The 25,318-nt window shown below is 38.5% G+C and overlaps 1 protein-coding gene across 4 annotated transcripts in view; it reads right to left on the bottom strand.

The window, feature by feature from the left end:
- The window catches only part of IRAG2 (inositol 1,4,5-triphosphate receptor associated 2), a 96,246-nt gene that overhangs the window by 17,879 nt on the left and 53,049 nt on the right, over positions 1–25,318 (bottom strand). Inside the window, exons 22-32 of one of the 4 annotated variants that reach the window (XM_043441320.1) lie at positions 23,947–24,094; positions 23,104–23,185; positions 11,159–11,205; positions 10,986–11,050; positions 10,375–10,482; positions 7,206–7,266; positions 6,286–6,295; positions 4,275–4,332; positions 965–1,019; positions 852–879; positions 449–589 (exon numbers count right to left, since the gene is read on the bottom strand). In XM_043441320.1, the coding sequence (XP_043297255.1) occupies positions 449–589; positions 852–879; positions 965–1,019; positions 4,275–4,332; positions 6,286–6,295; positions 7,206–7,266; positions 10,375–10,482; positions 10,986–11,050; positions 11,159–11,205; positions 23,104–23,185; positions 23,947–24,094 (803 nt within the window). Of the gene's footprint in view, positions 1–448; positions 590–851; positions 880–964; positions 1,020–4,274; positions 4,333–6,285; positions 6,296–7,195; positions 7,267–10,374; positions 10,483–10,985; positions 11,051–11,158; positions 11,206–14,668; positions 14,715–23,103; positions 23,186–23,946; positions 24,095–25,318 lie in introns of those variants that run through there. The other 3 variants (XM_043441324.1, XM_043441322.1, XM_043441321.1) reach the window with 3 other exon arrangements.

Raw genomic sequence — 25,318 nt, 5'->3', positions numbered from 1 at the left:
TTATGGTGACTTCACAAAGTACAAGAATAGTAGCTATTACATTTCTGTGTACCTAACAGAAGGGTCTGCCCACTGTCTAACAAGACTGAAATCAGTCACCATCCTCTTTTCTCAGTTAAATGGAAATGGTCTTTGGATTATCTTCTTTGAAGCTTAAAATTGTTTTCTTATTCTTCTACCTGAAATCTACTTGAGGATCTAGAAAGATGGCAGAAGAGTCACATAACTGCTTTAAACACATTTGTTTGTTTTACTGCTTATACCCTTCTGTTGGTGAGCCTTTTATCTTAGCTTGATCCTGACTTCTTACCTCCTATTAATTCACATTTGAGTCAGGCAGGGTTTGGTGCCTGGTGATAGTTTTAGTTATACAAATAAAGTCATGTAGTTTTGAAAACTTTATTAATAATATAACAAACCTATAGTTCCCAAATGTTAAGGTTCTTACCTCTAACAGTTTTAAACAGTTAGTGATTTCTTTCTTCAAATTTTCTTCGGCCAAGTCACGGGATCTTTCTTCAAGCTTCACTCTTTTCTCCAAGGTGAACCAGTCACATTTAAATCCCAAAGATAATCTGAGAAATTCGGCCTATTATTAAAATAATGTGAAGGTGAGGGGAGAACGTTGCATGTAGTCAAATATTTCAGCTTAATACCAAATTACACTGGAGCATATGTTTCTCCTCCCAGTGACATAATGCTGGCATGCATGAGCTTATCTGGACTTTGTCATGGCCAAGCCAAAAGACAACACATGTAGGACAGCTTATGAAAAAGCATACAGGGACTGTAGGCAAGTGATTCTGAAACACTTTTTTTATTAAACAAAAAAATATTTGCTTGAAACTTACCTCTACCTCCTTCTCATTAGCAGAAGTGCTACAGAATAAGAGAAAGAACTTATTCAAACATAGTTCAACAGAAACGCCAAAAATGTGAGCATGCTGTATGAGGAAGAACTTACTTGTCACTTTGTCTAAAGTTAACCGACTTCACAGGAAGAGAGGAAAGAGCAGCACCTATTAAAGACAATAGAATAGTATTTGGTTAAAAAGGATTAACAGCTAAGGGCACATTCAACCAAATGTTATTATGTCCTTGCTCCAAAAAACAAAAGTATTCCATTGACATATGTCTGCGAAGCTTGCCAGCTAATAATGCATGCGTGCATGCTCAGCCGTTCAGTCGTGTCCGACTCTTTGTGATCCCATGGACTGCAGCCCACCAGGCTTCTCTCTGTCCATGGGATTTTCCAGGCAAGAATACTAGAGTGGGTAGACATTTCTTCCTCCAGGGGATCTTGCCAACCCAGGGATTGAACCTTTGTCTCCTGCATTGGCAGGCAGATCCTTTACCACTGAGCCACCTCAGATGTCCCTCAGCTAGTAATACATCTGCGTAAATATTAACATAAGATAATGTTGTACTACATTATGCTTTGGGGATTATGAGGATGTTAAAATTATTGGCTCACATTTCAGCATGTGAATAGTCTTTGAAACCTGAAAATGTCTCAGAGTCAAGGGACAGCCCAGTTTGTTCTTCCTGTATTTGAATGTTTATTTAATTTGATTCCATGGTTAAATGCATACCTTCCTCTGGTACCCGGGTCCTCCTACAGATCATGGGTTTAAAAGCAGCAACAACAAGAGTAATGATTCTATATATTATTAATATATATATACTATATTATATATTAATACTATAATATTAATAGTATAACAATAATAACAGTAACAATAACAGCAAGAATAAACATGATTGTTGTTGTTCAGTGGCTAAGTCATGTCTGACTCGTTGCAACCCCATGGACTGCAGCACTTCAGGCTTCCCTATCCTTCACTATCTCCTTGAGTTTGCTCCAACTCATGTCCACTGAGTCAATGATGCTATCTAACCATCTCATCCTCTGTCACCCCGTTCTCCTCCTTCCTTCAATCTTTCCCAGCATCAGGTATTTTCCAATGAGTCAGCTCTTCGCAATAGGCAACCGGTATAAATATGATATCCCAATCATTTCCCACAGGTTTACTATAGGCCAGTCCCAGAACAAGACTCTTTATACATATTAATGATACTCTCCACTATTTTGCAAAGAACACAATATTAGTTATTAAGAGCATTAGATTTAGAGTTGAAAAAACCTAGTTTAAATCCTAGCTTTTGTGGACAAAGAATGTTACCTGTCATTTCAGTAAACAAAAGATGTTGTTGCCATCAAGCCATAGGGGATTTAAGATGGAGAAAAGCAGGATATTGGCCCTAGACAGTTAAGGTGCATATCAAAGAATGATTGTAATAAGTCCAGACTCTTGTATCTTTCCATGCACAGAAAAGTGCTAAATTCATTAACTTGAGATGTCTGGGTTTTTTACAATTAGCAGTAGTCTTTCAATGTTGGATGGCCTGGTAGTTTTTTGTTGTTTTGCTTTTTGGCAAAACTCCTATATATCCTGTCTCTTCCTTTACCTCTTTGGAGCAGTTACTCAGAGCTGAGAAGCTATATCCCAGGCTTAAGTCCTTAATAAATCCACCAGATAACCTGTAATTCTCAAAGTTTAGGTTGTGCTTTTTTTTTTTTCAGTCAACACTTTGATCCTTATAACTAAGTTACTTGGAACAAGTAGTCACAACTTCATCAAACCATCCACAAAATAAGGATGATTTTTCTATTTTTCTATGGTAGTTTTTATGAGAACTTTCATCAGGCACTTTTCTAAGTGCTTTTTACATCATTTACTCAATCCTCACAGCCAGCCTTCTGTGGTAGGTTTTCTTCTTACCTATAGTTTATAGGCTATGAAACTGAATCACAGCATACCTATTTCAAACAGGCATTGGGGAGAACTAAATGGAACTATGTACATAAACAATTTTGCCTAGTACTTAGCACAGTCTATTCATAAAGGATATATTGATTTTTGAAAATGAAAGTGAAAGCTGCTCAGTCATGTCCGACTCATTGTGACCCCATGGACTATACTGTCCATGGAATTCTCTAGGCCAGAATACTGGAGTGGGTAGTTATTCCGTTTTCCAGGGTAACTTCTCAACCCAGGGATTGAACCCAGGTCTGCCGCACTGCAGGCAGATTCTTTACCAACTGAGCCACCAGGGAAGCCCAAGAATACTGGAGTGGGTAAGCCTATCTCTTCTAAAGAGGATCTTCCTGACCCAGGAATCAAACAGGAGTCTCCTGCATTGCAGGCAGATTCTTTACCAGCCGGGCTACAAGGGAAATGGCAAACCACTCCAGTATTTTTGCCTGGAAAATCCCATGGGCAGAGGACTGCAATCCTTACAGTCCATGGGATTGCAAGAGCTGGACACAACTTACCGACTAAGCCACGACCACATTGTTTTTTACTTATCATTTCCACTGTGCAAATGAGGAAATTAAGACTCAGGTTAAACAACTTTCCAAAGTCACAGCAAGTAACAGAGTGACTGAGTATAGTGTTTGATTTCCAAAGGCGGAACTCTATGCACTATTCCACCCTAATAGGGAGATGGGGAGAGAAGTAAATTAACACTCATTCTTTAAATACTGGCTTATTTGCTATTAGATGGGACAATAAAAAAGATCTCATATTAGAGCTGCTGAGAATTCACTACTAACATTGACATTTTAAAAAATATTTATTTATTTGGCTACATGGGGTGTTAGTTGTGGCACACAGGATCTTCGATCTTCCTTAAGGCATGCAGTATGTTTAGTTGAGGCATGTAAACTCTTAGCTGTGCTGTGTGGGATCTAGTTCCCTAACCAGGAATTGAACCCAGGCCCCCTGCACTGGGAGTGTGGAGTTTTGGCCACTGATCATCAGGGAAGTCCCAACACTGGCACAGCTTTTAGTTCACAATTGGGCACTGGTTATTACCAGACCTTTAGGCTCAACAGGCAATGCAATGTAAATATGGCCTTCTGAAAATGATACAAATTGAATCAAAATTAGTTTGGTTGGTATTATCTACAGATGCAGAGTTATAGGGGGCTTCCCTGGTGACTCAGATGGTGAAAAATCTGCCTGCAATGCAGGAGACTCAGGTTCAGTCCCTGGGTCAGGAAGAGCCCCTGGAGAAGAAAATGGCAACCCACTCCAGTGTTCTTGTCTGAAGAATCCCATGGACAGAGGAGCCTGATAGGCTATAGTCCATGGGGTCATAAAGAGTTGGCTTGCCATATCTTTACTGACAAAGATCTCTCCCATAAAACCTACCAGCAGGGAATAAAAGCTAATGCGGGTGGGGGGTTAGAAGAGAAGATTCCTTACCTCTTGCGGCACATTCCTTTCTGTGCTCATCTATTGTTTCTGGCTCCCTTTTGGCTTCCTAAAAACATAAGGAGATTTTATTGCTGTACAGAGAGTGGAAATCCTTCGTACGCAATCATTTCTTGGCTTCCTGTCCTCTCCTGCCCTACCCTGTTCAAAAACAAAGTATGCCAAGAACTGTGTTAGGGATTAAGAAAAGACGACTGGCTCCAACGGGGTTTCCAGTCTAGTTGAGGCATTAAAAAAAAAACAGAAATACCTGAAAAGCTGCAAATGTGATACCAATTCCCACAAAGAAGACTAGGATTAAGTGCCTGCCAAATGAGATACAAATATATGCTTTGCAAAGGAAGGAGAGAGACATATGGCTTGAGAAGCATGGAATATCTCTGCAGGCAAAGAACAAGTTGGAGCTTGAGGGAGAGGCAGGACTGAATGAATGAAAAGGGGGTGGTAATCTAGGACTTTCACACGCAGCATTCCAAATGGGTTGTTGGGGAAATTATGACAAAAGAACTGCTAAAATGAGACTCAGATGTAGGGAATGGACATGTGGAGACAGGGGTAGAAGGGGAGAGTGGGATGACTTGGGAGATTAGGACTGACATATATACAGGACCATGTGTTAAATAGATAGCCAGTGGAAGGAATCTGCTGTGTAACACAGGAAGCTTACTTAACTCAGTGCTCTGTGATGACCTAGGAGGTGGGATGGGGAAGGAGTGGCAGGGAGGCCTAAGAAGGAAGGGATCTATGTATGTGCACAGCTGATTCGCTTCATTGTACAGCTGAAACTAACAGAACATCGTAAAGCAATTATACCTCAAAAAAAAGATGGTGCTATGTTTGACTTTTCCTCCATCTGAATATACTCTAAGGTCATGACCAACTGCCTACAAGAGCATCTCATACAACAAGTATCACCATCATAGGAGTTGTACTCTACTGCCTGGGGAAATCTAAAGGAGAAGCTATAGGTTACAATTATTTTAGGATAATTATTATTCAACATTCTCAGAAATTTTCCATATTTCCTTATTTTGGCCAAGACAAATTTCCTTCGTAGGGCCCTGGATACCACATCACGTCATTTTTGGACAACTGGAACTAAGATTTTGATAAAATATAACAAATGCAATAATGCAGGTAAAACACTGGATCATTTGTCTCAATATTTACACAATCTTAAAGTTTTTTAATCCTCTCTCAATCCTATAATGTCTTCCAGCGATGTCATTTTCCTCTTCTGTGCTTCCTGGCTATGCTTCTTCTGGGAAGAGTTGGCCACTGTTGGACACGGTTGAAGAGTTGTTCCAGTTCTTCATCTCCCATTTGTGATCTGTGAGCTACTCTGCCCCTGCAGCCAACACTCCTAGGAACGTGCCCTCCCCAGTTATCCGTGACCTCCCTACTGCCAAACCCAATGAATAATTTTCAGTCAGTATCTTACTTAAGCTCACTGTAACATCTAAAATGATCTAGAGTCCCCTCCTTGAAGGTTTTTCAGCCCTTGGCTTCCGTTTCCTGATGTACCCCAATCACTGCAATAGCTCCTTCTCCATCTCCTTTGCCACTGGCCTCCTCTTATTCGACACTGGAATCATCAAGAGTCCACCATCCTCTGTTCTCTCTCTCTCTCCCTTCCCTCCTTTCTTGGGAAATCTCATCCGCATGCTTGTTTTTTTGCTGATAACTCACAAATATGTCTCTGTCCCAAAAGTCCCACTGATGAGTTTGTGAATATGGGTATATAGCTATCTATAACATCTCCTTACAGGGTGTTGATGATATCACATATCAACCTGAAACTTGACTTATCTCAAAGTAATTAAATTTACCCCACAAATTCTTCTTACTCTTTCCGACTCTCATGTTGTTCTACTCATTCTGTAGGTTAAGCTGTAAACCTAAGTATTTACCTTTTCCCAGGCCCCTGATTATGAGTCACTATGTACTGTGAATGTTATTCCTTAAATATCTCTCAAATAAGTCTCATTTTTTTCATTATCACTAAATTCATACTATCTTCATATCTTGCCTGAATTATTCCTATAGCATTCTAACCAGTCCCCTACTTCCATTACTACATTTTCCTTTTTTTTTTTACTTTTTATTTATTTATTTTTACATTTTCTAATCCATTATTTTTTTAAATTTTTTTTCTTTTTGAAATGAGAATTAAAAAAATGTTTTCTCGAAAGACTACTATGAAAGACTAGAGGATTTGAATTTTCCTCTGTCCATTTTTTAACAAGAGGCAACCATTTTGGGCATGTCTGCTAGCTAACACTACACTTTAGGTATAATTTACACCACAAAGAATTATTCCAAACCACATATCCAATTAGTCCACTCCCTTTAGCATAAAATTTTTACCTCATTACTTCAAATGCATACATGTCGCAACCTTCTCTCAACCTGGGTTATTAACAGTCACATGAGTCTCTGTTTCTTATAATCAGATAGACTGAACTAAAACAATGTTAGTCTAACCACAGTCTAATTATTGAGTAATTGTACATTTCTTCCCTTAATTACAGCATATCTTTAAGACAGGTATCACTTTTATTTAGCCTTATTTATTAATGCATTAATTTATGTAAGAGGACTTTAGAGATAGATATTTAGCTTGTTTCAGGTAGACCTTTAATGGATAAGTGAGTGAACAAATGCAAGAATGAATGAAAGAAAAACCAGTGTGGAGTCAGGGGGTCCTACCTCTGACTCTACTGTGTGACCCTGGATGCTCTGGCCTCAACTTCTTCATCTGTAAAATATTGCTGTAACTAAATTTTATGAACCTCATAATATTTTGAAAGGATAAATTGAAATAATGCTTTTAAGAGTACTTTGCAAACTTAAAGGGACAGTTCTACCATTGTAATATATCATTACTTTTATTGTTAACATGTGTATATTACCTGAATCAACATGCTCTTTTCTTCACTCACAGAGCCTTGCGGTTCAATTTTTTCAGGAGCTGGACTTCTGCCTGTAAGAAGGAGGAAACACCCCAAACATTGTGGGGCAAGGAGGGTTACAAGTAAAAGAGGAAGAAATAGTGAGGGTGGCAATGTGGGCAGACACCTAAATGGCAAAGGGTTTAACATGTGTTCCCAAAGAAGCTAGCCATGTAAAATTTCTTAACAGAAATGAATACTTGTATAAATCATTATCAAGTACATTAAAGTACAAATAAATACAGGGAAATTACAAAAGGGAATGGCATAAACTAAAAATGTGAATATAAATACTTGTGCCATACAAATGTGCCATACAAATACTTGTATGGCCTTCAAATAATAGGGTTTTTAAACTATTTTTTAAGGCTGAGCTGCTTTTTAAATCAAACACATTACTAGTGTAATTATAGAAACTGAATGAAAGAAGGATGAACAATTACTTAGTTGTTGTTGCTTAGTCACTAAATCATGCCCAACTCTTTGGTGACTCCATGGACTATAGCCCGCCAGTCTCCTCAGTCTGTGTGATTTCCCAGGCAAGGATACTGGAGTGAGTTGCCATTTCCTTCTCCAGGGGATCTTCCTGATCCAGGGACTGAACCTGCATCTCCTGCACTGGCAGGCAGATTCTTTACCACTGAGCCACCAGGGAAGCTAGCTTTTTTTAATAGCTTGACACACATGTTTTTAAAAATTATATATTCAGGGCTGATAACAAAGTATGATATCCTTCCAAAACACAGTATCTTTCTAAGCAAAATGTCATCCAACTAAGAAAAAGAGATGCACTTTTAATTTATGCCATTCCTTTTTGTAATTTCCCTGTATTTGTTTGTACTGTAATGTACTTGATAATGATTTTCCTCTTCACATGACCCATTGTACTGAATTTAGTTCAGCCCAGGCACAAAGGTCAGCAGCTATAGTTAGATTTTGTTTCTTTCTTTTCAAGAAAACAGAATAACTAAAGGATGTACTCAATTTTTAAAACTTATATGGAAGTAAGAACAAAATGGTAACCACTATTTTCAAAGACACAAAAATCTTCCCTATGGAAATTTTATATTTAAAAATTTTTTAAGACTGATAGTAGATTCATATGGTCCTTAAATCAAAAGTATAAGATGTTTTTCAGTGAAAATTTTCTCTCCCATCATGTCCACCAGAAAGCCAGTTTCCTGCCTCACAGGCAATGTTGCTAATTTCTGTCTAGCTTTGTAGAGATATTTTATACATGTATTATATGTACAAAAACTTTTTTCTATTTTTTTCACAAATATTTACATGCAATACATAATACTTTGTACTCTAGTGCTTTTCCCTAAGAAATAATAGTTCTTTGATATTCTTCCAAGAAAAAAGCTCCCTTCTATGTATATTTTACAAATGTGTATCAGTATTCCATTACTTGGACATGCCAAAATATGTTAGTCTTCTACTGATAGTTAACTTGTTTCCATTATTTGTTATTACAAACAATGCTGCAGTAAATAAACTTCCATATATGTCATATAGTATGTGTGTGTACTTAGATCTACAGGATAAATTCCCAGAAACCAATTATTTTATCATGGGATACATACATTTATGACCAACCTAGACAGCATATCAAAAAGCAGAGACATTACTTTGCTAACAAAGTTCCATCTAGTCAAACCTATGGTTTTTCCAGTAGTCATATATGGATGAGAGTTGGACTATAAAGAAAGCTGAGTGCCGAAGAATTGATGCTTTTGAACTGTGGTGTTGGAGAAGACTCTTGAGAGTCCCTTGGACTACAGGGAGATCCAACCAGTCCACCCTAAATGAAATCAGTCCTGAATATTCATTGGAAGGACTGATGTTGATGCTGAAACTCCAATATTTTGGCCACCTGATGCGAAGAATTGACTCATTTGAAAAGACCCTGATGCTGGGAAAGATTGAAGGCAGGAGGAGAAGGGGGCGGCAGAGGATGAGATGGTTGGATGGCATCACCGACTCAATGGATATGAGTTTGGGCAAACTGCGGGAGTTGGCAATGGACTGGGAGGCCTGGCGTGCCGCAGTACATGGGGTTGCAAAGAGTTGGACACAATTGAGCGACTGAACTGACATACATTTAAATTTTGGGTAGATATTAGCAAATTCCTCTCCACGCTAATTATAATAATTTACATTCCTTGCAGCAATGGACGAGAATTCTTTTTCTTCCAACAATCTTACCAGAAGTGTGCCAACAAACTGTTTTAAATTTGTTTACATGATAGGTAAAAAATGGTATCCTGGTGTAGTTTTAATCAAAATTTTTCTTATTTGGTGTGAGATAGAATGTAAAGATATTCTTCAGTTAAATGAAGGAATGGATTCCATTTCTACAATTTTACAGCTCCTTTAAATTAGCACCTATATCTCAAATTTAATTGCCAATTTAACTTTCAATGAATTTTCCTTAATTGACACTTTAGGTAGAAATGGAAGCCTACGTTTCCCAAGAGTATCAGCCATAGTGATGCCTAACGGGAAATGGTTGAGAATAACCACTTTATTTTCAGACTCAAATGGCAGAAAAGGAGGATCTAATGCATTGTTTAGTTAATTTCTACCTCCTGAGTGGACCATCGCTAATTGGTCCATCCTTTTTTCTTTTAATATCCAGTTTTAATTTTATTTAAAAAAAATTTTTGACCATGCTACATAGCATTCAGGATCTGAATTCCCCCACCAGGAATGAACCATGGCCCCTGCAGTGTAAGCATGGAGTCATAATCACTGGACCACCAGAGAAGTCCTGGTCCATCCTTTTAACCCAGTAAATTCTAATGAGGATTCTGAGAATTTCCTAAGTAAGTTATTTCACAACTGCATCACAGCCGAGACTCAGGTGTGTTCAATAAATTTTGGCCACAAGGAGATATTTAAAACCCATTAAAATACATTGTAAGTTTTATTCTAAATGTAGAGTTGGAAAAAAGTTGGTAACATTGTCATATATGAAGGCCATGGTCACCTCTTAGAGTTCTTTTCTTCAGACTATGTCTTCAAAATTCTTTTATAAAACAATATTACTCAGCCACTGATGATAGTTACTCTACTAGCTTCCAGGTTTGTTTCATGTTTTAGAATGGAAACTATGCTTGAATCCTTCAACAGCTTACCTTGGATCTTTGTCACAGCAGAAGCTGATCTTTTATCTTCCTCTTTCTCACAGAGTGGTTTACAGTCAAGGTCACCAGAAGCCATATGCAAAATTTCTGATCCAGAATCTATCAACAGGAAGAAACTAAAGCATGAATACTATGCAAAAGATTATTTGCTTATGGCCTTTTCACTTGTATACACCTCAGGAGATCACAAGATAGCCAAGCTTATGGTTATAATATTAACATTCTAATTTTTTAAAGGAAGTTTTAAATAATATACCATTTATTGAAATAGAGTACAGCTTTCTGGTTATGGGATCTTTAGTAGAATATCCTCAGTTTTTTTCTATTTCCTCATATTTATTTATTTTTTTCCCAAACTTTAAATTTTTCATTTTACATTGGGGTATAGCCAATTAACCATGTTGTGATAGTTTCAGATGAACAGCAAAGGAACTCAGCCATACATAGACATGTATCCATTCTCCCCAAAACCTCGCTCCCATCCAGCTGGCACAAAACTTTGGGCAGAGTTCCATGCACTGTCCAGTAGGTCCTTGTTGGTTACCCATTTTCAATATAACAGATTAACAGACTTATTTTTATATCTTTTCTAATCTACTTACCACTTGACGTTACAGTACTCTCTGTGGATGAAGTGTGACCAGGAGATGGTAGGGTCGAATATTCCCTGTCGAAAGAGTAGAAGTAGTATTTTTGGAGTGTTGGGTCCAAAGAATTCACTTAGAAAATTATGGAATATGCATCCAAATTCACACAGAGAAACAAACAGGCAAACCTGGATTGGGGCTGGCTCTCAGAACATAAGTATTCAACACCATTCTCCTTAAGGAAAAAAAAAAGAGAGAGAGAGAGAAATAAGTTTAACAATTTGACATTTTCCATTCCAGAGAGGTTGTGTTAAGCAAATATTTTCATACAGTTTTAAATGAACCCATATTTGCTTTCTCTTTTGGAGAGGATATGGGAATGTGATGCTATAGGGCAGATGGATATACATACTTACTCAAAGCTGTACTTTCAAAAAAAAGTCCAATTTTAACTATACTTACAAGTCCAATATTCAAAGAATATAAATTCTTGCGCAAAACAAATTTTAATCTTAAAGGGCAGACAGAGTTTCTATCATGAACTTAAGTTTTCTTTAAATAGAACTAGGTGGGCATGAAACAACATTTCTATTTATGGAACTATTACTCAACCTAAAATTCTTGACCTGTTGATTTAAAAATGGTTCTCAATTTTCTAGCTAGATCCATAACACATTTAAAGTTTATACAAGTCTCAAAGTTCTGAGGGATTACATCTATGTCAGCTCCTCTTACTTGGGGCTCAAAAAGAGCTTTAACAAAATCGTGGTTCCCCCCACCCCAAAAAAAAATTGTGGTCCCAGTCTCCCAGGGCAAGTATTTGAAAGTCTCAATTGAGCTTCATAATCTCCATTGAGTTCTTAGTTTGGAGGGAACTTTAGATTAGGTTTACTCATTCTCTTTCCAATAAAAAGCAGTGGGAATATAGATTCACTTTTTGCTGTTAATTAGTCGCTAAGTCATGTCCAACTCTTTGCAACCCCATGGACTGTATCCCACCAGGCTCCTCTGTCCTTGGGATTTCCCAGACAAGAATACTGGAGTGGGTAACCATTTCCTTCTCCAGGGGATGTTCCCAACCCAGGGATCAAGCCCACATGTTCTGCTTGACAGGCAGATGCTTTACCACTGAGCTACCTGGGAAGCCCTACATTCACTTATTCTCTTTCAAAAAATATAGTGGGAACACAGGTTCCTCTTTCATAAAAAGTTTTACTAATAGATATATTTATTATTATTTGATTTATTTAGGAAAATAAATAAGAATTTAATAAATTAAAACTGAAATCACTTGGACATATCCAAAATCTGCACAGACAGTGCAAAAATAAAGATATTTAAATTCCCATAATCAAACATAGAACTTCTGATTAGGTGTCACAACATACAATAGGTTTCAATAGAGGGCTGCTGTATATCATATACCATATTGAGAATCTATCCAAGATAAGATTGACTTCACAGAAAGGTAAAGGTTTAGCAAGAGTTTGCTGAATATATAGTTATCCAATACAAAAAACAACAGCTTACATCTGTACAGCACACTACAATTTATTAAGTCCTTTTATATACCATCTCCTTTAATTCACTCCACAACCTTATGCAATAGATTTTAGTGGAAAAAAAAGATTTACTTATTTCAGGTGAGGAAAGTAAAGCCAATGAATAAAGTAATTTCCCAGGAGCATTCAGAATGGTAGTGCCAGCCTCTAAACTGGCTGAACAATCAGACTAAATATAGTGTCCTCTTCATTGTAAACAGAACTGTCTCTGAAACACCCTAAGGCTATTGGGGAGGCAAAGACTTTCCATTGATTGTCTTTGACTGATAAATGATTTGAATATAAACTTTCAAAATGTTCACCTCAAATGTTAAGAAAAGTCCACAATCAAACCTGCACAGCAAGAATTTACACCTGACACTGGGAAAGACTGAAGGCAGGAGGAGAAGGGGGCGACAGAGGATGAGATGGTTGAATCACATCACTGACTCAATGGACATGAGTTTGGACAAACTCCAGGAGATAGTGAAGGACAGGGAAGCCTGGCATGCGGCAGTCCATGGGGTCGCAAAGAGTGGGACACAGTTTAGTGACTGAACAATAATAACAACAACTTTTACATGTAAATGTTGGGCAATCTTCTCTTTTATTTCATTTTATCCCTGCTTTAAACATCTTTGTGTCAGACTATATGTGACTGAAGTCCCTTGTGGCACCAGTTTAATTCAACAACTTTCAACAAAGGCCTAGTTTGTTGCCAGAAACAGCCTTTCGTTGTTTCTGGCACAAAACCAAAAGCCTGAGAGAGACCAGAAACACAGTCCTTGTCCCAGAGGAGCTCATGGGCCAGTCAAAAAGACAAATATGCAGAACAAATACTTCATAAATTATAAGCAGCATTGCATAGAGGACAGTATGCACAGAACAGAGTGGGAAAATATGTGCATTAAAGTTTGAAGAGAAATTATACCTTATACACCATTGGTAGTTAAATGATATTGACTCTGCCCTTGAGATATTTAAATATATTGTACTAGTAATTATTACATGCTTATTTAACTATCTACCAATACATATGTAAAAAAATGAAGCTGTAAAATAGGAAAAAATTAAACATTCTTCAGTTTCATTGAGTGTCCTCCATAAAAATCAATGAGCATTGAGTCCTTAATAATAATAAAAAAAATCAGGCCCATTTAACACTTCATAACATAGAAATCTATTATTATATGTGACTTGAAATAGCACTTATTACTGTTATAAATAATAACAATATATGCAATAATTACACTGCACTAACGAAAAACCTAATTTTATCAGAAAAAATTCCTTTTTATACCAATCAGACATGAAACCTTATATTTGAATTTAAGAGGTGTGAAGGAGAATGCAGCTATTTTCTATTGAACTAAACTGATTTCCAGTATTAAAGGAAAGAGAAAACATTATTTCTATAATTTTTTTCTAAAAATTCTATTATTTAAAATCAAACTAATAAGTACAGCAAAAATACATTATATTAAAAATGAGTCTCATCTGTCACAATGCTCTGTGTAAAGCCCTTCTTTCATCCTAATTTTTAGAAGTGAAACTGTTTGGTAAACATAAAATATTTATTGATTAAGTAAGTAACAATTCTGTGATTTTGGATAAACATTATATATTTAGTAGCCATACATTACTACATTGTTCTGTTGCAAAGATAATGGATATTACTGGATATTAGTCCCAATTCATGAATCATTATAAATCTCACTGATCAAAAAGACAACCTAATACACAACATACCTCAATCCTAGATTTTCATATATTCAGCTAACATTTTTTCCTCCTTAGAAGAAGAGCCAGACAGAAGAAGGAGATTTTTATTTTTCCAAATGTAGAGTTATAGTTAATGCAAGTTGGAGATATAGCCCCTCAGGGTGTCTGTGTGTGTGAACGGCGGGGGGGGGGGGGGGGGAAAAGTAACTCAGCAAACACTTTCTACAATTATGCTCTTTTCTTCCAGTTTCAAAAGGCGCCCCTATTCAAACCAATTTCCTGAGCCCACAGGAGAATCTAACACACATAACAACTGCAGGATCTAGCTAGATTATAAAAAAAGATAATTTACTGGATATATCTTAAAACCAAGGAAAATCAAGAAACTGGCTAAATGCAAGAAAGAGAAAGTTCAGAAGAGAGAGACTTACTTACAGCACAAGATTGGCTCACATCAATGAGTCTAACACATGCTGACAGCCTGGAGCAGGAAGCATGTTCTTCCTGTTCAAGCCATTCAAATAGGAACCTGCATAACATTTACATGAAAATCTGTGGTGCAGCCCATTTGCTTTTGACAGTAAAAGTCTAATGTAGGGTAAGGGTGGGGTAGCCAACGTACTCACGGAACAAAGCGAGATATTCTCCCACAGGCTGGGTCAGCAAATACAAGGCACACACACACACACACACACACACACACACACATTCCCCCTCTCACTTCAGCTTTCTCACACACACACAGCAGCATTATTTCAATATTCAGTTAGAAAATATGAAGAAATAGCTTCTAAGATATTGAAAGTGAAGTGAAAGTGCTAATTGCTCAATCATGTCCAACTCTTTGCCACCCCATGGACTATAGCCCATCAGGCTCCTCTGTCCATGGAATTCTCCAGGCAAGGGCACCGGAGAGGCTAGCCATTCCCTTCTCCAGGGATCTTCCCAACCCAGGGATCAAACTCCAGTCTCCTTCATTGCAGGCAGCTTCTTTACCATCTGAGCCACCAGGGAAGCGCTATCAGTATCAGTAAGGGCAATTAATAGGCCGAGATAATCTTCCCGGGTTACTCTTTTAGACGAAACGCTATTTTACCCATAGATTTTTATGATCAAAAAACCCTTCCACTAAGAAACATTCATGTTACCAATGTTAACTTTTACTTTTAGATCCATTTTAGACAGTTGACACTACTCAAGTAAATAAATATCGTTTTCTGAGAAAAAAAAACTGAACAAAAGGAGTCTATATAGACTTATTTCATTCTAAATTTTTAAAAAATGCCCTTGACTTGGAGTCAAAGTTTCAATCTTCTAGAAAGAAAAGAATGTAAGCTTGAACGTCAAAAGATTATAATCACTGTAACCTAAATAAAACTAAATTTCTTCACAAGTTTTTTTTTTTTTTTCCAGTTTCTAACTAAAAGGACACCACACCTTCAGACCTACAGGACACACCCACCACTTTGAGGTTCATCTGTAATATAGTTATCAGCCAACTTCTACACGTTCCAATTTTGCAACTGGCAATGTTATTTATTCTCCAAGGTTATTAAAGCTGCACCCACACACAGCTTGAGAGAACAGGACAGACAATGGCCAGAAAATCTGAGATACTTTTCAATGGATTCTGTACTTTGCCTCATAAATCACCCTTTTCTAGTGATAGTACATCTGAGGCAAAAACATGTAATTACATGAAGGAGACCTCAAAGGGATAGCAAAACACTTAATATCTACTGTATAATTTTTTTTTTTGTTTAACAGTAAAATGGAAAACAAAAATTCATCTTCATATCCTTTAACCTATATCCTCTGAGCTTCATGCTGTTGATAATCCTGATTTTGGGTGATAGTTACAGTTGCTATCTTGAGTGTTTACTATGAACCAGGTACTTTAATATGTTATAAAGAGTCTGTTGAGGTAAAATCTAAGACTCAGGTAGGTAGAGGGGAGAATCAGTTTCACTGTCGTAGAATTTTCATGGTGCTAAGTCTCTTCAGTCATGTTTGACTCTTTTTGACTGCATGGACTGTAGCCCACCAGGCTCTTCTGTCCATGGGATTCTCCAGGCAAGAATACTGGAGTGAGTTGCCATGCCTCCTCCAGGGAATCTTCCCAACCCAGGGATCGAACCCTCATCTCTTACATCTCCTGCATTGATGGACTGGTTTTTTACCACTAGGGAAAACCACCTGGGAAGCTCCCCCCCCCCCAAATTTTTCTGGTCATACAACATGGCATGCAGGATCTTAGTTTCCTGACCAGGGATTGAACCTGCAACCCCCTGAAGTAGTAAGGTGGAGTCTTAACCACTGGACCACCAGGGATGTCCCAGGATTTTCATGAAGCATCTTAATTCTTGGAGTGTTTGGGGACACACACAGGTACCTAATCATGAATGCAGTTTTGCAAAGGCCCAGAAATCCTTTGGTTGCTATTCAGACTCAGTGGTGGGAGCAGTGAATAAGGAAAGAAAGATAGATTATAAGGAGAGACAATCTAGGCCTGAAAGAAATAGAAATTGCCAGGAGTGAGGAAGAATGGAGAAAGTTGGACCTAATAAACTGCTAGATCTAGTTATGGAAGAGAGCAGCAAGAATCAATTCAGTGGGAGACTGTACTATCATGCAGCACTGCTGGATTATCTATTTGTCTTGAAAAGCAGAGGACAGTTTCAATGACTAAGTCACAAGCAGTCCACCCAACACTACAGTAGGATCCTTAAAGTGCTGGAACAAGAAGGGAGAGACTTCTCCCCACTGACCAGGGTGAGGAGATTACCAGAAGTCCAGACACAGTGTTCTGAGGAGGTCAGCAGTAGAGCAGGCAGGGCCTGTGGCCAGTGAGGACAACAAACAGAAAGGACTGCAGAGATGGGAGTGGTGAAACCACCTGCCTTCTCCAACAGTCTCTCAGGAGGTGAAGTGCCTTTCCCTGGGACCCACTGGTTGGTGAGGTCAGAAGGACACTGGGATATACTGGTAGGCATCAGTATGAAAGGGTTAGTTGCTCAGTCATGTACGACTCTTTGCAACCCCTTGGACTGCAGCCCACCAGGCTCCTCTGTCCATGAAATTCTCCAGACAAGAATACTGGAGTGGGTTGTCCTTTCCTTCTCCAGGAGATCTTCCTGACCCAGGGACCAAACCAGGGTCTCCTGTATTGCAGGCAGATTCTTTACCATTTGAGCCACCAAGGAAGCCGAGGCATCAACATAGATTCTTGGAAAAGCAAATGTTCTTTTGTTTCATGTTGACCTCATGAAACAAAAAGAGCTTCCTATGCATCAGCAAGTGAGGAGACAGAGCACTGAGATTTGCCTTTTCTCTAAATATGAACAGTTTGTTTCTCTAAACAAACCTGGTTTGTTTCCATGGACTGGTTAGACCAGAACTGAACAGTTGCAGATATATATAGGTATGTGTATATGCATAATATATGTATATGTATGTGCAGATATATATATATGTATGTGTATATGCATAATATATGTATGTGTACGTATTTGAATTCTCAGAAGAACTCTGCAAAATAATATCTCTATTTCACAAGGGATACAAGCAAACTGAAAGAGGTTGAGACATTTGTCCAAGGTCACACAGATAATAAGTAACAGAGCCAGTTTAAAACCACACCTGCTTAATTCCAAAACCTATGCTATGTGGCTAAAAATTCTAAGTCATCTGGGGAATATTTCAAATAAATACGAAAGTAGACAGAATAGAACACCACCCTTGTGTACCTATTTTGCAGATTCAACAATTATCAACCTGTGGTCCATCTTGTTTCATCAACACTGTCACCCACTAAAACTACCCTAGCATTGTTTTGAAGTATGACTCAGGTACTGTAAAAATTTCTCTCATAAATATTTTAGTCTGAGTCTCTAAAAGACAAGGACTGGAAATAATTTATTTCTTTTTCTTCCCCTTTAAAATTTTCCAAATAAATAGATTTCACTGAGTCGGTAAAGTAGCTCTGTTCTTCCCAAGAATGTCCCAAACTGGACCCCAAATTATTTTACTAAGAGATGTTCTTCTTGAGATGTTAAGCTTGCTAGAGTCCTCTGCTCACCCAAAAATCCTCCTATGAATACTGATGCTCACTCTTATCTCATGCTATGCTTTCTGCAAAAGAGGCTAGAATATAGCTATCTCTATGAATACAGGAGAGGAATAAAAAATAAATGTCCAGTTCCCAGGAACCCCAGTCAGAAAGCAATAGGGCAAGACTGTCAGTTCAACAAGTTCACTGGGTGTTCACTCTCAGTGTTTTAAATAGACCGTATAGGGGATACAAGAATAAAGAAGGAAACAGGCATTCACCAAATATTAATAGGATAGCTGCTGCTGCTGCTAAGTCGCTTCAGTCGTGTCCAACTCTGTGCAACCCCATAGCCGGCAGCCCACCAGGCTCCCCCGTCCCTGGGATTCTCCAGGCAAGAACAATTGAGTGGGTTGCCATTTCCTTCTCCAATGCATGAAAGTGAAAAGTGAAACTGAAGTCGCTCAGTCGTGTCTGACTCTTAGCGACCCCATGGACTGCAGCCTACCAGGCTCCTCCGTCCATGGGATTTTCCAGGCAAGAGTACTGGAGTGGGTTGCCATTGCCTTCTCCAGAGGTGCACAGTTACTGGGGTCTAAAAGAAAAGGGTGAACTTATTTTTTCCCAAGTGGGATGGTTGAGAAACAAAGAAACTGAGGTCTGAATGATAAGACTTTTCCACAATTGCAGAGAGGGAGAACCAGGGAAAACCCTCATCTCTCAACTTCTAATTCATACTGATTTCGATCTCAAGAAGGACTAAAGAGGTCTTCCTTGGGCAGTCCAGTGCAGGGTGTTGGAGAGCTAAGAGCCCACATGCCTCGGGACCAAACGAAAAAACCCAAAACATAAAACAGAAGCAATACTGGGACAAAATAACAAAATTCAATAAAGACTTTAAAAATTTTCCACATTAAAAAAATCTTTAAAAAAAAGAAGATAAAGGACTAGAGATGCTTGACTGCAAATATTTCTCACTATCACAAGAAAAGTTTTTGGAATGGGCCTTGACAGACACATGGAATTTGATAAATGGAGAATTGTAAATCTTTGGGGCAGAGAAAACAGCATAAACAACTTTGTGTGATATATTCCGACAATGCAGACCAAGTGACTTGGCTGACATTTAGGGACAACTATAAGGCAGGGATGAGGAAAGGGTGGAAAGTTAAGACTGCAGCCAGATTAGAGAAAAGCCTGAATACCAGGGCAAGTTGCTTGCTTTGAAGGCCCTCAAGAGTGATGAAATTCTGAAAGTTTGAAGCTGAAGAGTTAAGGAAACACAATGATTTATGGGTCACTGGGATAAACATGGATTATATGCTTTGTAATTTTAATCTCATATTTAATTTTAATTCTTATTAATGAGAATGCTTTGACAAGCACTGTCTAAGGAGAGCATTGTATTTGTTTAAGAGATGGGTGTGGGAGGCCATGACAGGGTAGGGGGTGGGGATCTGCTCAGGGGACAGGCATGAAGGAGTGAACAGGCTGCAGGGATTCTTCAGTGAAGCAGACGGAAAGGGAATTGGTGGAAATAGTTGAGAACAGCCACAGTGTTCATCTGACAGACTAGTTCCTGGGGCCCATGGAAGAAATGGCTTAGAGGCAGCAGAAAATCCTTCAGGGAATCTCTATATTTCCCCAGGAACATTTGACCTGTGATCGCTGTTAGCTCCTATTTCTTCATGGGTGTCAAGACAAAATAACTGGGACTTCCCTGCTAGTCCTGTGATTAAGAATCTGCTTCCCAATGCAGGGGACGTAGGTTCCATCCCTGGTCGGGGAACTAAGATCCCATATGCCATGGGGCAGCTAAGCCCACCTACTGCAATTACTGAGTCCGCATGCCACCATCAGAGAGAAGCCCGCTTGCCGCAATGAAAGATCCCACATAACACAACCAACACCTGATGGGAAATAAATAAATAAAAAGACAAAATAACTTGGTCACATATTCTAATAAGAATGGATTAGGAGCTCCTTTTTGATACATAAGGAAGCACGTTTGTTTCTCAGCCAAAAAACTACTTTCAAGGTAACTATGAGTAATTATCATGATTGAAATGTCTAAATTCAATGTTGTATAAGAGGAGTTGTAAGAAGCGGTTAATCTTTGAAGCTTGACAAACCTGAATTTGCAGCCCAGGTTTGCTACTTACTAGTTGAGTGATCCTGGTTAAGTTATGTAACCTCTCTGAATTTCAGTTGCCTTGATGGCAGAAGCAGAGAATACCATTCAAAGTTGTAGACAAAATTAGCAATATGTATATAGAAATGTTTTCCTACAGTTGTGTACCTGGTACACAACTAATGTTGGTTCCTTCCGCCTTCTTGGTGAAATCAATACCAGATAGAAGGGAAATTACTAATAACCAGACATCCTGTAAGCTTCCAAGTTCAACTTCCTTTATTAAAACTTTACAAGAACTGCTAAGTAATAGCAAAACAGATTCATTTCCTTTTTCTTTCCTTAACTACTCAATAGGATGGGGTACTAAGGGACAGAAAAATGTCAGATACACACACTTAAAAGGGATAATAAGAACAACTCATATAACTCAATTAAAAAACAAACTCATTTTTTTTTAAAAGGGCAAAAAAAGATCTGTTTACATATCTCTAAAGAAGATATACATGTGACCAATGAGTACATGAAAAGATGTTCAACATCATTTGTCATTAAGGAAATGCATATGAAAACCACAATCAGATACCACTTTGCATCCACTGATACCTATAATCAAAAAGATAGACAAAAAAAAAAAAAATAGATACATGTATATGTATAACTGAATCACTTTGCTGTACACCGAAACTAACATGTTTTAAATCAACTATGTTCTAGTATAAGATAAAGGCATTTTCTAAGTAAACTAAGAAAAAAGGATAGACAAGGGCTGATAAGAATATAGAGAAATTGAAATCTTCATACACTATTGGTGCGAATGTAAAATGGTGTAGCTGCTTTGGAAATATGCTTTGCAGTTCCTCAAAGTTTTAAACATACAGTGACCATGTGCTGTGCTTAGTCGCTCAGTGGTGTCCAACTCTTTGTGATCACAGGGACTGTAGCCTGCCAGGCTCCTCTGTCCATGGGGATTCTCCAGGCAAGAATATTGGAGTGTGTTGCCATGCCTCCAGGGGATTTTCCTAACCAGGTCTCCCACGGTGCAGGTGGATTCTTTACCATCTGAGCCACCAGGGAAGCCCGTGTGGTGCAATAATTCCACTTGTAGATGTATGGGGTACCCCAGGTGGCACAGTGGTAAAGAATCTGCCTGCCAGTGCAGGAGATGCAAGAAACACAGGTTGAATCCCTGGATTGGGAAGATCCCCTGGAGCAGGAATGGCAACTCACTCCAGTATTATTGCCTGGAAAATTTCATGGACAGAGGAGCCTGGTGGACTACAGTCCATGGGGTCACAAAGAGTCGGACATGACTGAGCACACACACCACAGCAGATGTATACTCAAAAGAACCGAAAACATATATTTACACAAAATGTTTTACATCAATGTTCATAGTGATGTTCATGATAAAAAGTAGAAATAACTCAAACTCTTATCAATGGTGAATGGATAAACAACACATAGCATATTCATACAGTGAAATATGTGGTCATAAAAAGGAAGTGTGGATAACATGTTACAACATGGATGAGCCTTAAAAACATTATACTAAGTGAGAGAAGCTAGTCACAAGAAGTCATGTATTGTATTATTCCGTTCATATGAGATAGCCAGAACAGGCAAATCTAGAGAGGCAGAAAGTAGATTAGTGGCTGCTGAGAGTGGGTGGAGTAGGAGTGGGGGTTAGGGGTCGGGGATAGGAATAGACTCCTAATAGTCATGCTTCTAGGAGCATCAAAATGTTCGAAAGTTGATTGTGGTGATGATTACACAACTCTGAATATTTTTTAAAACATTTAATTGAACAATTTTAATTGATGAACTGTTTGATATGAGAAATATATCACAATAAATCTTTTTTTTTTTAAAGTAGAGTGATTTTTCTGTTTCAGAATCTGAAAATCTGTCTATTTCATTTGGTTGAGAAGATCATGTTCCATCAGGCTCAGACTGCTGATGGAGAAAGGTGCTTCAGACACATCTCCATGACCTGGGGTATTTGCCTGAGTGCCCTCAGTGACCTGGGGCTTCCCTGGTGACAGATGGTAAAGAATCTGCCTACAAATGCAGGAGACCCAGGTTTGAGGCTGGGACAATCCCCTGGAGAAGGAAATGGCTACCCACTCCAGTATTCTTGCCTGGAAAATCCCATGGACAGAGGAACTTGGTAGGCTATAGTCCATGGAGTCATAAAGAGTCGGACATCACTGAATCACTATCATGTTCACTTTTTTACTTCGTCAGCTACTTAGTATTCTCTTCTTGGATACAGAAGAAGTACTATGAACCCCCAACTGAGGCAGTGATTGCTCCTTGGGCATTGCCTTACTTTGTACAGCAAAGTATAACACCTCAAAGATGATTTAGCCTTGACCTCAACTCTCAGAGAGTCAATGAGACCTGAGACTTCTTGCAGTTAATAGAGAATTTAAGTTCCGAACTCCACCTTTCAAACAAAAAGTTCATCACACTTCATGAAAATATTCTTTTGTTATCTTTTCTTGAGTTTATACTATAGAAGAGGGTATAAAGCTCCCCATTTGCCATCAAAGGTAGACAGACATTTCTTATGCATCTGAATTTTGTGATGTAAGTCTATAATACTTTAAAAAAAAAAGAATACCCATGGAAGAGGATCAGGATATGGGAGAGCTAAAAAATGAAGCTGAAATATAGTCCAGTACTCACTTCCATACTTAGGTCATTATTCATCCTGATGCAACCTGAAAGATCTGTTCCTGGGTGGAGACCAGCTGAAGGGCCAGGACACCTGACAACACAAAGTAAAGTTCCTTACTACAAGTGGAAAAATTGCAAATTTTAGCAGATACTAATCTATCATGTAGTTTCCCTTCCCCACCCCAATTTTACCAAATTTCTAATTAAGTTCATGCCTTCAGTGAGACATGATGAAAGAGAGCTCCAAGCTTCATCAGAGAGAGGTTATAACCACAGAGAATCCAGCTCCAAATGAAAATGAAGTATTTGCAATTCAAAGTCTTGCTTCCTGACCCCTTGGTACAGATAGGAAATTTCAGTGGAGTGGACAGTGCTCACAAATTCCACTGACTTTTCTGAACTTTTCCTAAGGAAGATCAATCTGTGTACTTAGAAAGTTGAGTGAAGTCAGAGGAGCTTTGGGTGCGGGAAGAGGGGCACGGGGTAGATTCTCAAAGACTTGTTCACCTGGAGTGTGAAGGAACAGAATTATGATCAAAACCTAGCAGAATAAGTTAACTTAGCAGTACATAATATATTCCTAAAAACTGGGAAACATTTTAAATAGCCTAATTCATCTTTTACACTTTAAGGATGGATATTACAAAATTCAAAAGAGCTATGGAGCAAACTATATTACTATTTGTTTTACATTATTGATTTTCAGAAAGTTAGGCAAGTTACACAATGAAAATTCCATGATAAAGGTGTTACAATCTGAGGGTATGACAATCTAACTGACTAAAAGGGTAGGCAATGGAAAGGGGCCACCCCCGAAAAGCAGAATAAGTATAGTCTGCACTTTTAGCTTACTTGTGTCTTTCAGTCACAGCCAAAGCACCATCCTCTATTTCTTCATATCTGGGCCTTTCACGTGAAGCATGGATTAGGTTGGCCACACATGAGAAAGGTGTCAATTCTAGCCTTGGAATTGCTGAAAGACTATCCAGATGCAAGGCATCTGCATTAGAAGAGAGAAAAACAAAAATGGAAATCAATGGTTCAAATGCAGATGCCACAAAATTAAAAATCTTTGGAGGGACTCTCCAAAAATTTCTTCTTTGATGAGACCATTTCTGAGACAGCAAAAATCAGTTCAGTTTTATTAATATTTTAACATAATCCCCCATCCCCTAAGTTTTCATGCCTTTCTTTTTTCAAGGAAGAGTGAGGTGGAGGAGGGGAAACAAACCCTTGCCCAGTAATCAAGTAGAGGTTTCAACAACAACTTGCTGTCACAAGCAAAATCCAGCCAGCCACCTGTTTTTGTAAATAAAGTTTTATTGGGACATAGCCACATCCATTCATCCAGCATCATCCAAGGTTGCTTGCGTGCTACAATAGCAAAGCTGAGTAGTTGTTGCAGAAACCATACAGCCTGCAAAACCTCAAATATTTACTATCTGTTTCTTTACAGAAACAGTTTACCAACTGCTGAAGAGAAACTAGTTCGACATTGTTTGTTTTTGTTGTTCAGCCGCTAAGTCGTGTCCAGCTCTTAGAGACCTCAAGGACTGCAGCACAGCAGACTTCCCTGTCCACTGAAGAGTGCAGGAAATAGGATGGCAATCTTTTCTGGGTGTGGAAACTGTCTTGTTATGTTTTTCTGCGTCCAAGAAGCAGTAGAATTTAATAGAAAAAACATAGACTTTGGAATCAATCACAATTTTCTATTCAAAGCCTGACTCTGCCATATATAGTTTTGTGATCTCAGATAAATAACTAACCCACTCTGAGCCCCAGTTTACTTACACACAAAGTGCCACGTGACCTGAGGCAAGTTCCTAACTCAATGTCCCTGTTTCCTTATTTTTAAAATGGCAATTACATTAGCATCTACCTCACAGGGATATAGTGAGGATTAAAGGAATTAAGAGGTATGTTCGGGCCAGAGACCAGTGCCTGGCACATAGGGGGCTCTCCTTCAGCGCCCTTGTAATGATCAGTGAGTTCCTGTGGGTAACATCATCCCTAGAAAGCAAGTGCTCATCTATTGTCCTACACGAACTGGTCACTCGTTAGTTCTGGCAGCAGTTTTCCCTTTTCTAGTTGAAATGATCCACAAATCACTCTACTTACTTTTTATTCCTTCTTAAATTTATTTTATCATCCCATTTCTTTTATCCTTTCAGAACCAACCATTAACTTTTACTTTCAAAGCACACCTATGTTGTGATGAGAGATG

This window comes from Cervus canadensis, chromosome 21 (genome assembly GCF_019320065.1).
Source record: "Cervus canadensis isolate Bull #8, Minnesota chromosome 21, ASM1932006v1, whole genome shotgun sequence".
In the NCBI taxonomy this organism is placed as follows: domain Eukaryota; kingdom Metazoa; phylum Chordata; class Mammalia; order Artiodactyla; family Cervidae; genus Cervus; species Cervus canadensis.
Note: the sequence above shows the minus strand (reverse complement) of the source record. Positions and strands in the feature narration are given on the sequence as shown.